General features: G+C 34.7%; 3 protein-coding genes across 7 annotated transcripts; 2 read left to right on the top strand and 1 right to left on the bottom strand.

The window, feature by feature from the left end:
- Positions 1-3537: 3537 nt before the first annotated feature.
- Positions 3538-5329, top strand: LOC141700206 (polyubiquitin). The gene is made up of 2 exons (XM_074504027.1): positions 3538-3695; positions 4235-5329. The coding sequence occupies exon 2, from the start codon at positions 4235-4237 to the stop codon at positions 5150-5152; it is 918 nt and encodes a 305-aa protein (XP_074360128.1). The 5' UTR covers positions 3538-3695; the 3' UTR covers positions 5153-5329.
- A 1511-nt stretch (positions 5330-6840) lies between these two features.
- LOC141700207 (pentatricopeptide repeat-containing protein At3g53360, mitochondrial) lies at positions 6841-10987 on the bottom strand. 5 transcript variants are annotated; one of them, XM_074504032.1, is made up of 3 exons: positions 8507-10986; positions 7401-7755; positions 6841-7074 (listed from the first exon to the last, which is right to left on the bottom strand). In XM_074504032.1, exon 1 carries the CDS (start codon positions 10917-10919, stop codon positions 8616-8618), a length of 2304 nt encoding a protein of 767 aa, XP_074360133.1. In that variant the 5' UTR covers positions 10920-10986; the 3' UTR covers positions 6841-7074; positions 7401-7755; positions 8507-8615. The 5 variants fall into 5 exon arrangements, with proteins under 5 accessions (XP_074360133.1, XP_074360132.1, XP_074360131.1 ...); XM_074504031.1 differs by having other exon boundaries at positions 6841-7329; XM_074504030.1 differs by having other exon boundaries at positions 7173-7755.
- Positions 10988-11653: 666 nt separating this feature from the next.
- Positions 11654-13532, top strand: LOC141700203 (beta-1,4-xylosyltransferase IRX9-like). The gene is made up of 3 exons (XM_074504023.1): positions 11654-12382; positions 12686-12929; positions 13189-13532. The coding sequence occupies exons 1-3, from the start codon at positions 11739-11741 to the stop codon at positions 13324-13326; spliced, it is 1026 nt and encodes a 341-aa protein (XP_074360124.1). The 5' UTR covers positions 11654-11738; the 3' UTR covers positions 13327-13532.
- The last annotated feature ends 323 nt before the right edge of the window (positions 13533-13855 follow it).

The following is a 13855-nucleotide window of genomic DNA, read 5'->3' on the forward strand; positions in this document are numbered from 1 at the left end:
TTTAAGTGGATATAAATGCCACTTAACAATGTAGTTATGGACTTATGTTAAATTCATCGTGTTCGAATGATTTAATTTTAGACTACTTGTTGTTGCTAGATGTATCAATTTTCGAGGAATTCGTAGTTATTTTATATCTTGTTCTATATCTTTGATTTTAGGGAGAAATAGAACATGGTTGTGTGTGCACACACTTTCTCGATTAATTGTAAGAAGTTATAATTGTGTAATACCGGATTTATAGGGTTGGATCAGTTTTATTTATATAGTTGTAATTGTGGAATATCGGATTTATAAGATTAAATCGATGTTGTTTATATAGTATATTGCATTGTACAAAGCTGTCTGTTTAGGGCATGGTTGATGTTTGTAATTATCTTTTTATTATTTCTAGTTCGCATTGGTGTTTATGTATTTGTGTTTCTGAAGGTATCACTTTGTTATCAGTTTAACTGGGGTCTTGAATTTTAACATAAGTCCATAATTACATAATTATGTTAAATCCAAGTCAATCCAGTAAAGCAAGTGGTAGAAATGTGGATGATAAGAAGAAAGGAAAGGAAGAGAAGAAAGGGAAGAATGAAGGCAAGAAGATGAAACAGGATAGAGGAGATGGGAAGAAGACACAAAAAGCACCATAAATTCAAATATAAAATACTTTGCCAACCCAAAACACAAAGACTTAGTCAAACAAAATCTCAAATTATCCAAACCCCTAAGCTTAAGTATCTATATAAGCCAACTGCAAATTCTCTACTCAAAATCCCTATCACAGCCAACCAAACCTTTCTAAAGAAAATTTCTAAACCACCTTCATTCAAATCTCCAACTAGAACTTACTTCAAACTATCTCATAATTCAGAATGCAGACAAATTGAAAATTCAAGTTTATCGGTCAACAAATAATTCTAACACTGAATTGGAAAGACTACAAATGCAGCTCGAAGAATTCAAGATCAAGTGTTAAGATTCACTAGACAAAGGAGAGTCATGGACCTATTATATTATTCACAGATTTGCTAACATTGTAAATGAAAAATGTACAAAGTAGCTTTAGAAACTGTGTTAGTCCATTTTAGTGCAAGTTTTGTAATCCCGTGCATGCTGATCTATAAATCATTCACGGGTCCTTTGTTTCAGATGCAACAAATAGATTTAGAAAAAATCTTGAATTCTTTCTCAAGAATTGTAGTTGAGTTTTTTTTTAAGATTACAGATTTGTAGCAAAACAAATTTGATTAATACAATCAAGTGAGTTTTTGATAATTTGTTTGTGTGTTTGCAGTTAAATATTTTACCACTACAGGTTCATATCTGCTTTGTTCAAATATAAGCCAAACACCTTTACAAGTTATTAAAATTCAAGAAAACACATTCACCCCCCTGTGTTGTATTTCGCTGCACTTAATAACTAACACATTATTTATTAATACCCTATTCTAATATAAGTTTTCACATGTTACAGTATGTAACACTTTGTGGCTATGGTAACATGTTCCAAAGGCTATGGTAACATCAAAAGTCCTATGTTACGGTAGGCTAAGATGAGCATAAGTAATGTAGCATAACTTTGTAACACGCATGATCAAACGATTGCGATAGGTCATCTATGGCGTAGTGACATATATAGTTTTTGCACTTATGTTATGAGAACAATGCAATAACCAGTTAGGCTAAAGCTGCTACCCATGAAATATAGTTGTTTTGCAAACATAATCATATATCCCATATTGTTTTGTTAATCTTTATATGCTAACATGCCTGCATTAAGGACAGTTCTCAGATTTTTCAAGTCATATAAGCAACCATGTTCAGACCTGTTAGTAGCACATAACAGAATTGCTTCCAGGTGATTCGTTGACGACCATCTTCTATATGATCAAAGTATCTGATCCTTTCCAGCAGAGCCAATAGATGACGATGATGGCAACATCCTTTCACCAGATAACCAAAATGAAATTTTTGCATAAAGCTTGACCAATCATCAGTATAAAAATGCTAATCAATTTGTCTCATAAAGATGAACTGCTTCCACATCTGTTCATAGTGAAAATGCAAATGATTCAACTATATTCCTACTTATGTTTCAGTAGCTTGAATTTCTACTTTGTTTCATATATACTCAATTTTCAAATTTTTTGAAAATTTAAGTGAATGGAATGAAAACATTATCCTTTTTTAAATATAGCATACAAGTACAATTAAATGATGTTGGTTAGTAGTAAGTTGAAATTGAAAAAGTAGAATTATTAGTGTTTTGAGGGATATATTGTGAAATGAAAGCTTTTAGTACATAGACTAATGCCTTTAAATATGTAATGCACGCCATATTTTACTAATTTTGCATATTTATTTATTTTAAAAGCTAAAATGTAATACTTATGCCTCCTGAGTCAGAGCCCGTCGCTTAAATGCGGTTTACCTTGGTTCACGTGGTTTGCAGGCTATTGCGTGAGCCCGTAGGGTTTATCCAGTGCGCACCCGAAGGGTAGCGGCTGCGCGGTTACCTACGATAAAAAAAATGTAATACTTTAAACTTGCGGCGATATATTCTATGTAAGTAAATTTTCATTATTATTATTAAACCTTCAGTTTTTTATTTGATCATAGTCACCAAATATAACTCTTCTAATAATTTTTCTTAAATTATTTTGTCATCATAAGATTTACAGGTATTTGTCACACAATATACAAAGTATGATTATTTATTTTCAAAATTCAATATATTTTTTTCTTTAAAATTAGAGTTTGATAATGAGTTAAGAATATTATACAAGCTTATTAAAATACCACACATCCAAATTATAAAAAAAGAAGGAGCTGATGATCGAAATAATAATCATCGTTTGCGTAGCATGGGCACACGTTCTAGTTATAATAAAATAAATTTAATATATGAGAGATAAAATTAATTAAAAATATAATCTATCTCTATATCTATATCTATACTATCTATAATAACCGGAATAAGGTATAATTTGGTTCAACGGTTATTCCCTATTTTTGGTTATCAAGAAAATAAATAAGTAATGTTAAATATCCGCTAAACTGCTAAATTATTAAACTACTACACACATAGTCTACTTATCCTACTAAACTACCACCACAACTTTTTCTATTATTAAAAAAATAAAAATATAGTGTTATATATCTGCTAAACTACTAAATTGTTAAACTATTAGATATAATATAATTATCCTACTAAACTACGATCACATGTTATCCTATTATTTTTTTTAATTAATAATTATTATATATTTATATAAATAATTTTAAAATTATAATATTACAGGATAAATAAAAAATTTAAATATTAATGAAAACCGTGCTAATACCTGAATAAGAATCCGAATACTCTCCGAATTTCGAGTATTCATTTTTTCGAAACAAAATCGAGGCAAAACCTGTTTCTGATTTTTAAAAGAAGCAAGATCAGATATAAATTAAAAAAAATACTAGTAGTATTCATCCTCGCAATCGGCATAGAAGGAACAAGGCGGCTACGCTAAGTCCACGTGGCAATAACTTATTGGATAAAAGGAGTCGGTAGAAGGTTCTAGTATCGGTCAAAACAAATATAAATACAAGACCTCTTGCGATTTGTCAATCTCATTATCTTATATACCTTCGTGCAAGAAACCCTAGGCTTATAAACACACAATTCTCTGTCTCTCTCAAAACCAATCCACATAAAGGTACCAAATCTTAATTCTTATATGCGTTTAATTTTGTTTTGTTATAATCGATTTTGATCATATATTAGTCTTTAATTCTCATACTGCTTATCAATTGATGTATTGAAGTATGTATGTAAAGATCTGTTCATGTTTATGTATGATATGATTAATTGATTTGTGTGTTCGAGATCTGTGTAATATACGTTTGTATGTAATTGTCATCATCCTGTTGTTCTGATTTGTCTGATTCGCTAATCGTTGTTTACGTTTGATCTATCGGTTTATTTATTGTCGATCGTGTAATTATGTAGTTATGGACTTATGTTTAATTCATCGTGTTCGAACATGTTGTAGAATATCGGATTTGTAGATTTGAATCGGTGTTGTAATTGTTTATGTAGTTGTAATTGTGGAATATCGGAATCGATGTTGTTTATATTTTATATTGCATTGTTCGAAGCTGTCTAGGGCATGGTTGATGTTTGTAATTATCTATGTGTTTCTGAAGGTATAACTTTGTGGTCTTGAATATTAAATTTGCTTTGCATTGATAACAGATGCAGATCTTTGTGAAAACTCTTACCGGAAAGACAATTACCCTTGAGGTTGAAAGCTCAGACACTATTGACAATGTCAAAGCTAAGATTCAAGACAAGGAAGGCATCCCTCCAGACCAGCAGAGGCTTATCTTTGCTGGTAAACAGCTTGAGGATGGACGAACCTTAGCTGATTACAACATTCAGAAGGAATCTACCCTTCATCTGGTTTTGCGTCTGCGTGGTGGCATGCAAATCTTTGTCAAGACCCTTACTGGCAAGACTATCACTCTAGAAGTTGAAAGCTCTGATACCATTGATAATGTCAAAGCTAAGATCCAGGACAAGGAGGGTATCCCACCTGACCAGCAGAGGTTGATTTTCGCTGGTAAGCAGTTGGAGGACGGAAGAACACTGGCTGATTACAACATTCAGAAGGAATCGACTCTTCACTTGGTACTGAGGTTGAGAGGTGGAATGCAGATCTTTGTGAAGACTCTGACAGGGAAGACCATCACTCTAGAGGTTGAGAGCTCAGACACGATTGATAATGTCAAAGCAAAGATTCAGGACAAGGAGGGTATTCCCCCAGACCAGCAGAGGCTTATTTTTGCTGGAAAGCAGCTTGAGGATGGCCGCACACTGGCAGACTACAATATTCAAAAGGAATCTACCCTTCATCTGGTGCTTCGTCTGCGTGGTGGGATGCAAATCTTTGTGAAGACATTGACCGGAAAGACCATTACTTTGGAGGTCGAGAGCTCGGACACGATTGATAATGTGAAGGCCAAGATTCAAGACAAGGAGGGAATCCCACCAGATCAGCAGAGATTGATCTTTGCTGGAAAGCAGTTGGAAGATGGAAGGACCTTGGCGGACTACAACATCCAGAAGGAGTCCACACTTCATCTTGTCCTCCGTCTCCGTGGTGGTTTCTAAAGTTTGGTTGGTTTAGTACCTAAAGAAGGTGGTTTGACCACCTAAGATTTCTGTAAATTTGGTTTTAGAGTTGGTCGTTTGACATTTGTGTTATGTGAAAGAATTGATTGCCGCCTATGTTCGACTCTGTTATTGAAGAAGTTTTATTATGAACAATATTATGAGTTCTTGATGTTACATACGTAGCGTTGTGTGCATAATTAGTTGTTCATGTTATATGTGATAGTTGATTCTCGTTTGATTTATTATCAGGTTATTATTTTAGCTCTTCCCCGTTGAAGTGATTGCCTATGCCTTTTGCATCGGAGAGGCTATTTGTTTGTTTAGGAGTCTTTAGTAAGTCTGCCTGAATCAGGAACTCAAGAGTTGAACGAGTGGAATGAATGTCAGGCTGTAGTAAGGAGTGCGCTGTGTAGTATTGCTTATTTCAAAGTTTGTTTTTACAGTTAATAATAACACAAAAATCTTTTTTGCTGATTTTTCTTGAAGAAGTTTAAACCTGCACTTTCTAATCTCTGTATGAAAATCTTACTAACAATTATTTTTGATTATATCCCATGTAGATATTTTTCAAAATATTCAAGGCCATAAACCACGGTTGAATTAAGAGAATGGATGTGGTTTTTCATGATTCATATCAGATAGGGTTATGTTACTCCAAGGTTACAACTTTTGGTTACTCATAGTCATAGCTCATAGGTGTTGATCTCTTTTCAGTGTGGTGGCTTGGTAACTTTGCTTATTGATTATATAACTGTATATTTAGGCATATGGACTCTGACGACCAAGTGTCTGCTGGCATATGGATTAGACCTGAAAATGTTCCGGGCCGTGTACAAAGGTTTCGTGTACAAATCTTAAACTCAAACTCGGCCCGGATTTGTATTCGTGTACTAATTTGGTGACACTAACCCGGAACTAATATATTCATGTTTATCCGTTTTAGTACACTAAACTACACGGATTATATATGAAAAATATTAATTATTAAAAAATGTAATAGATAATTGAACGGTGAAGTGCTCACTCACATAATAAAGGAACAATAAAATATATTTTAGTATTTACAATTATATATATGTTATTTAGAATAGGTAAAATTCACATTTGATATTTAGTATATATGTTTATATCATATATTTTTAAAATTTTAATTATTTATTTATTCCGTGTACTTTCGTTCCGTGTCGTGTATTTATATTGTAAACCCAAACCCGACACTAATTATATTCGTGTTTTTTCGTGTTCGTGTACCAAATTTTCGAACCCAAACACTAATTATTTGTGTCGTTTCGTACCGTGTTCACGTATCGTATAACAGTATTGTCGGGTCTAATATGGATAAGTATCTGAATAGATGTTACATTGGGCAAGCGTCTGAAAGTGAATACTGAATAGTACTCAAATTGTACACTGACGCCCCTAGTGTATTACAATATAATTTTTAATAAAATTACATCTGAAAGTATTCTTGATTATTGATTTGAATCTCTTGGGAGCACAAAGTAATTCATTGCGTGTATTCTTGATGTTTTTTTGTTCTGCTTTTGACTGGAAGGCGAGTTAAGCAAGGCTGCACTGACTGCACCTAAGCTAAACACATCGATAGTTGCAGCATCATAATTCATAGGTACATAACAAGTGGTGGACATGTTCAAGAGAAGTTTGTCCTTGCAACATTAATGATATATAAGAAATTCATTATGCCATAATCATTATGAAACTATTACTAAATTTAAATTGTTCATCCCAACATTTTTGTAAAATTAACAAAAGTTTTGACACATTTACACATTAGTTGGCTCTTGTTAGCAGAAGATCAGGCCCAGTTGTTGGCACTTTATTCTCTTTGATGCTGTGTATTTGTGCTTCGTTAAACAGAAGGCAAGCTCGGTGGCTGTTATCATTCTACTCGATTGTACCTGTTGAATATTAAATTGTTAACGAACAGGTGATTTGCACACTGTATTAAGGAAAAAAAAGTTGTCATAATATTAAAAAGTTAGTTGCGAATAGCAACTGTGCTTGTTTGCTGCTGCTTCTTAAATGAGTTCTTGAATGATGATATCGTCATTGCTCATTGCAATCTTCTCAACAAAGGGCTAAGCTAGGAAGTTTAGGGTTGTAATTGTTTGTCACCGCAACACTCCAACAGTGACTTGTTTCCTCCTTTTCACCTTGTTGACAAAAGGTAAAAATAATTAGCAGACTGTGATATCATGTGATTCGCTGGAGATTCAAGTCAAACCTCTTATATGTCCTAATTGGCAGCTTGCTGAATTGGTTGCTAGACTTTGTTTGGCTGCTGGATCTGTGATAAATTCGATCCTCCGCTTGCATGGTTCACACCCTCTACCAGTTCTCATTTCTTCTTCTGATGGCCTTCGCAGATATGATCACACTGGCAGGCTTGCAAGTTTAAATTTGCACATTGAGAGCACATTGGCATTCTCTCCAAGTTGTACTCACTGACAAGATTCATCTTCAGTCCCATGCCTGAGTTGGCAGCAAGTGCTAAAACCTATTCAAGGTCCATAAACAGCAGGCTTGTAGATCTCAGGTTCCTTTCAAGTAGGCGTCTAGAAATCTGTAAAGCTACACAACTGCCTTCAATATTAGATTCATAATACATAAATTTAACACTTTTGTTATCCCACCTACAGTAAAGAATGTTTAAACATTATGTTGGTTAGTTGAAAACCAGCTGAAAACAACGAAATAGCGAGCAATGTGACGTAGACCAAAGTTTATACACCATTCAGACAAAGTCAATGACCCGTATCATCTGTGAAATGAAAATCCATATGGAAGCTATCTAGTTGATACACATTCAGAAAATAACTAATAAAAAGACCTGGACTTCTAGCTTCCTTCATATAGATTGTGTTGGCATAAATTTGTTCAACAATGATGAAAGGTATATATAAGTGAAAGACAGAATGTAGTGGAGCCTAAACTAAATTGTCTGACCAGAGAAATGTTTCTTTCAGTATACAAAAGTATAACAAAAGATAATATCTTACTTATATATAAGAAAACCTACAAAGGTACATCACATCTACCGTCATATATGACATTAAGAACCAAAGTCCTACGAAGCTATAGATAGATGTGGGACAGCAACATAGCACAAATATGATTATTTCTAATTTCATCTCAAACACTTAGTACCTTTATACATTCACAAATATTGAAGTTGCATTAGTGACAATTTATGATTACTTTGTTAGCAGGAAGTACAGTATAAAGAATATACTATAAGTAAATGTGATATCCCAGTTCTACCTTTTAAAGAAACCTTAGCAGATAAACTAATACACTCACATGTGTGAAATAACAATAAAAAAGGCATACCATAGAATGCAGGCAGCTCACAAACAAGCGGGGCCAGATTTATATGAAGTTTTGCAGCATTTGGGTTTCATCAAAGATTAAAGATATGATTGACCTCCAAAGAGACTGCCTATTTTCGGAGTGGAACAAAACCATCATCTAACATCTGCAACCATAACTCATCTAGCAATGAGTATATATGGTCCCTTTCCGAATGGAGACAATCTTCGGCTAGAAAAACATGCATCTTGTCCTTGACTTCAATCCAGCTCTCGCCTGGAACTTTCTTGACACCATTTTGTTTCATCAAACTCCTCAATTGTGCAACATCTTTCCAATTTCCACCAGAAGCATATATACTGCAAAGTAGCACGTGAGCTGCAGAATTGGAGGGATCAATACTAAGAATACTTTCTGCAGCCCGTTTTGCTACCTCAACGTTATTATTGGTCTTACAGGCAGCTAGCAGAGTTTTCCACACCACAATATCTGGATCAAATGGCATATGATTGATAAAAGCCTCTGCTTCTTTAATGCATCCGGCACGGGCAAGCAAATCAACCACACATGAACAGTGCTCTTTTGTAGGCAAAATGCCATGTTCAATTTCCATAGAATTGTACAACTTCCATCCTTCTTCCAGAAGTCCAATATGGCTGCAAGCAGTTAAAACTCCTACAAAAGTGACCCGGTTTGGTTGGACTCCGGAACTTTTCATTTCCCTAAACAGATGAAGGGCTTCCTCGCCATATCCAAACTGAGCATAACCTACAATCAAACTACTCCACGAAATAACATCAGGATTTCTGATACAATCAAATAGCTTCCGAGCACTAACAAGGGACCCACACTTTGTATACATGTCTATCAGTCCATTTGCTACAAACATATCCATCTTGTTCGCAGATTTTGTTGCATAGCAGTGAACTTGATCTCCCATTTCTAAAGAGGATATTTCTCCACAAGCACCTAGTACAGTGGCTAATGTAATGTGATCAGGTCTATTCTGAGATGATAGCAACATTTTTAACAATTTGAAAACCTCTGATGCCTGCTTATGCTGCATGCATACAGTTAAAATAGCATTCCAAGAGACTAGGTTTGCATTGCTTTTCATCTCATTAAACATACCAAATGCATCACAGAGATTTAGACATTTTGCATACATTGAAAGTATAGTGTTGCTGACTGTAACATCTGAACTCAACCCCCTCTTTATAATGTAAGAGTGAACTTGCTTGCCTTGGTTCAGAGTACAAGGGTTTGTGAAAGCACAAAGTAAAGACCGAAACGTGATATTATCTGGGCAGAAACCTAGATGTCTCATTTGAGAGAAGAATGACATGGCATCATTGGTATAACCACCATATGCAAACCCTGCAATGATTGCATTCCATGACACTAAATCAGGGCTTTCTATCTCAAAAAAGGCTATTTGTGCACAATGTAATAAGCCAAATTTGGCATACATATCACTAAGAGAACAACCTGCAAAAAGATTTCCCCCGAGCCCAAATTTTATACTCATTCCATGTATCTGTCTTCCGTACTGTGGACGTACGAGACTTCCACATGCACTCAAAATGCTGCCAAATATAAATTCGTTAGGCTGGTAAACCCCCAAAGACATCATTTCTTTAAAGCAACACAAAGCTTCTAACTCATATCCCAGTTGGGAAAACCCCGAAATCATTGAACTCCACGAGATCAAGTCCTTCGTCTTAATACGAGAAAAAACATCTGAAGCATCAGTAATCCGATCATACTTATTATACATAGCAATCAAAGCATTCAATGGAATAAGGCTAGACCCGAATTCCGATTTAATAACATTACCATGCAACTGCCTCCCTAACTCAACATCATCACTCATATTGGCGCAAGCCCTTATAACGCTACCAAACGTAAACTGATCAGGCATAACCCCGGAACGTAGCATATCAATGTACAATCGTAAAGCATCAACCCCTCGCCCATTCTGCGAATACCCAGCAATGAGTGAGGTCCAAGAAACAACATTTCTCTCAGGCATTTCATCAAACACCTTAACAGCATCACCCAATGACCCACATTTGCCAAACATATTAAGAATGTGATTCTGAAGAACAATATCTGGCTTACAATCAGACAACAAAAGATGGTCATGAATTGTTTTTGCTTGTTGAATAGATTTGAGGTAAGAACAAGCAGAGAAAAGATGGGCATAAGTGGTGGGTTTAAGTGAGAATTTAGTATTGTTTTGTAGGAAATGAAAAGCATCAAGAGCTTTACTATATTGTTTTTGTTTGCATAAGGAGCTAATGTAATCATTGGTGGAGTTTTCAGTTTTGAAATTTGAGGTAATTGTTGTTGAACTAATGATCTGTGTGACTTTATTAATGTTATTACAAGTAGAAGAAGAAGAGTGCAGTTTATTTTCCAATGTTCTTAACATGTTTAGGGCAATCTATAGATAGTTGCCAATATATTTTTCTTTCAAGCATTTTTGACTATAAATGTTTGTTTAAGTACGCGGAAACAATTTATAATCTCGACCAAAACAATTTATTAAATACGCATCTTTAATTTACGTGATATCTTATCAATCATGTTTTTTGCACTTCTTTTGTTACTGATTTTCAACATTATATATCGGCTATCACGACAGTCTTTCAACTTGTCTTTAATCTTCGGACATCTTTAGAGTTTCACATTTTCAGCTTTCTACCTAGTTTGGCAAATTTCGTCCTTTTCCAATATGTATATTATTTAAAGAAAACCGATAAAAATTTTGAATATAGTCGAACTATTAAGCACTACTTAAGAAAGAGAATTGCAGAAATGCAGAACAGGTGGTACACGGGCTAATAAATTACTACATTATACAAATTCCGAGCTGGTCGTTTAGTTGGTTGAGTTCCTTGATAGGAGAACAGTATATGAATAAGTGCAACTTGTTATTATATTTGGTGTAAACTTTAGGTTACAAGTATGAATCTCAACAACCATTTGGTGCAGACAGCAACTCCAGCTCTTCTGTATCATTGATTACCATAATTTTCCTTTGAATATAAGTTATGACTTATTCAAGCAATCTCCCCTTCTCTTTTGCCTACCACGAATAACTACACAAATTCAACGCTTCAAAGTTCAGCCACATTATAAATTAGTTGGTTACAACCATTCTTTTTTACAAAACACGTAGTAATAATTTAAATTCTTCCTATACGACAGTTTGTAGTGGTTGCTTTCCTGTCTGCACTCGTAAGTTTTAATGGAAAGGTCAAAAAAGAAAGTTCAGCCATGGAAGAAAGCTATTTTACATTTCTTATTATGCTTTATCATGGGATTTTTCACCGGCATTGCTCCAATGGGTAAGTCCTCAATGCACATGTTATCTGATAGTGGGATGACCTCTGAAGTTTCACCGCAACCAGTGGAATTGTCAGTTCAGAATTTCAATGAAAGTTCTTTGGGTCAAACCCCAGTGGAAGTGGCAATGCCAATGCATTCTCAAGAGGTAGCAGATAAAGAAGACCAAGAAAAAGACGAGAGTGATACGAGTCCTAAAAGACTCATAGTTATTGTTACGCCCACAAGTGCAAAGGATCAGCTCCGAGAACTGCTTTTAAGTAAGCTGGCAAATACATTGAAGTTGGTACCTCCACCACTGTTGTGGATTGTTGTGGAGCAACAATCTGAATCTTCTCAAGTTTCAGAGATTTTAAGGAAAACTGGTGTCATGTATAGGCATTTGGTGTTCACAGAGAGCTTCAGTAATTTAGAAGCTGAAATGGATTATCAGAAGAATGTCGCATTGAATCACATGGAGCACCATAAGCTCAGCGGAATTGTTCATTTTGCTGGACTATCTAATGTCTATGATCTCAGCTTCTTCAGTGAAATCAGAACAATTGAGTATGTCTTCTCTTTCTTTCTGAATTCATTTTTTTTGGAGATATATCATGACTTCAAAACTTCTTTTTTTCATTATAAAATTTCATCAAATGTTCTGAAATTTATATAATTCTGTTCTACATTGGAAGCTAGTAGGTATAAAGGTGTATAGTCCAAAATTTCACCTAGTAATTTTAATTTAGTTGGAATGTTTCAGCTGACAGTTGGTAGAATTCTTAACCATAGGCTAACCACCCGTCAAGTGGCGAATGCTGCATCAGATCATTTTGTAATTATTATGCTAATATAACTTGTGCAATGCAGGGTTTTCGGAACATGGCCAATGGCACTGGTATCAGCTAATAGGAAAAGGGTGACAATCGAAGGAGCTGTATGCAATTCTGCTGAAGTTATAGGATGGCATTTAAGAAGGAAGAATAATAACAACAATGCAACAGAAGAAGATGCTAAATCTCCACTTCACATTTCTAGCTTTGCTTTCAACAGTTCCATTCTCTGGGATCCAGAGAGATGGGGCCGTGTTTCTTCAGTTCAAGACACATCACAGGTATGTATATAACACATTTTGAAGTAGTCTTTATGCATCATTCAGCAAAATCAGTGGTATATATGCCAATCATTAGTTGGTACAGGTTTGGGTTGGCCAACCTCCTTTGAGTTATTAAGTAACGTGCAAAATTCTCTAAATTAATGGACACTACAGAATATGGATACTTGAACTTAAGAAGAAGAAAACAGAATCCACCAGGCTACGTAAACATAGATTAAGATGGATGTTTTAATAATGTATGTATGTATGTGTACAGAACTCAATAAAATTTGTGGAGAAAGAGGTTCTTGAAGGGGAAACTGATCTGAGAGGTATACCAGCAGAGGGTTGCTCCAGAATCATGCTCTGGAATCTTCATTTGCCAATAAAACCAAGTGATGGGTTCATTTTATGAGTAAATATCCAATCAAGAAGATGTCAAGGCCGGGAAGAAGAGATATACACCAAATGAGGAGATGCTCAAGCCAAATGTTTTCATCCCATTATTTGTAAACTTGGCATATAAAACAGCACCACATGGGGATACCTCACAGCTCACCTTGTACACCGCCACTTTTCAGCACCCATAATCAAAAAATTAAGCATACACCAGATTCATTATTTCTTTGTTCAAGTACCCATTTTCAATTTTAATAATCTCACTTCTGTTTTCATTTCTGGTTCTGTCATAAGAAAAAAATTTAAAAAAAAATAGAGAAAAATTATCAAAAATTCATTTTTTTTGAATTTTCTTAAAATATTTGTAAAAATATAGTGTAATCATCCACATATAAAATTATAGTTGCATTTGTTGAATTTGAATTTGAGGTTGCACAAAGTTGAGAAACTCGGGGTTGCTTGCACAAAACCGTACTTTAATCAAAAAATTTGAATCATGGTATTTTTGTAAATAAAAATATATTTTTATAATTTTTTTAAAATAA

The sequence above is a fragment of the Apium graveolens genome, unplaced genomic scaffold, assembly GCF_009905375.1.
Source record: "Apium graveolens cultivar Ventura unplaced genomic scaffold, ASM990537v1 ctg1923, whole genome shotgun sequence".
In the NCBI taxonomy this organism is placed as follows: Eukaryota; Viridiplantae; Streptophyta; class Magnoliopsida; order Apiales; family Apiaceae; genus Apium; species Apium graveolens.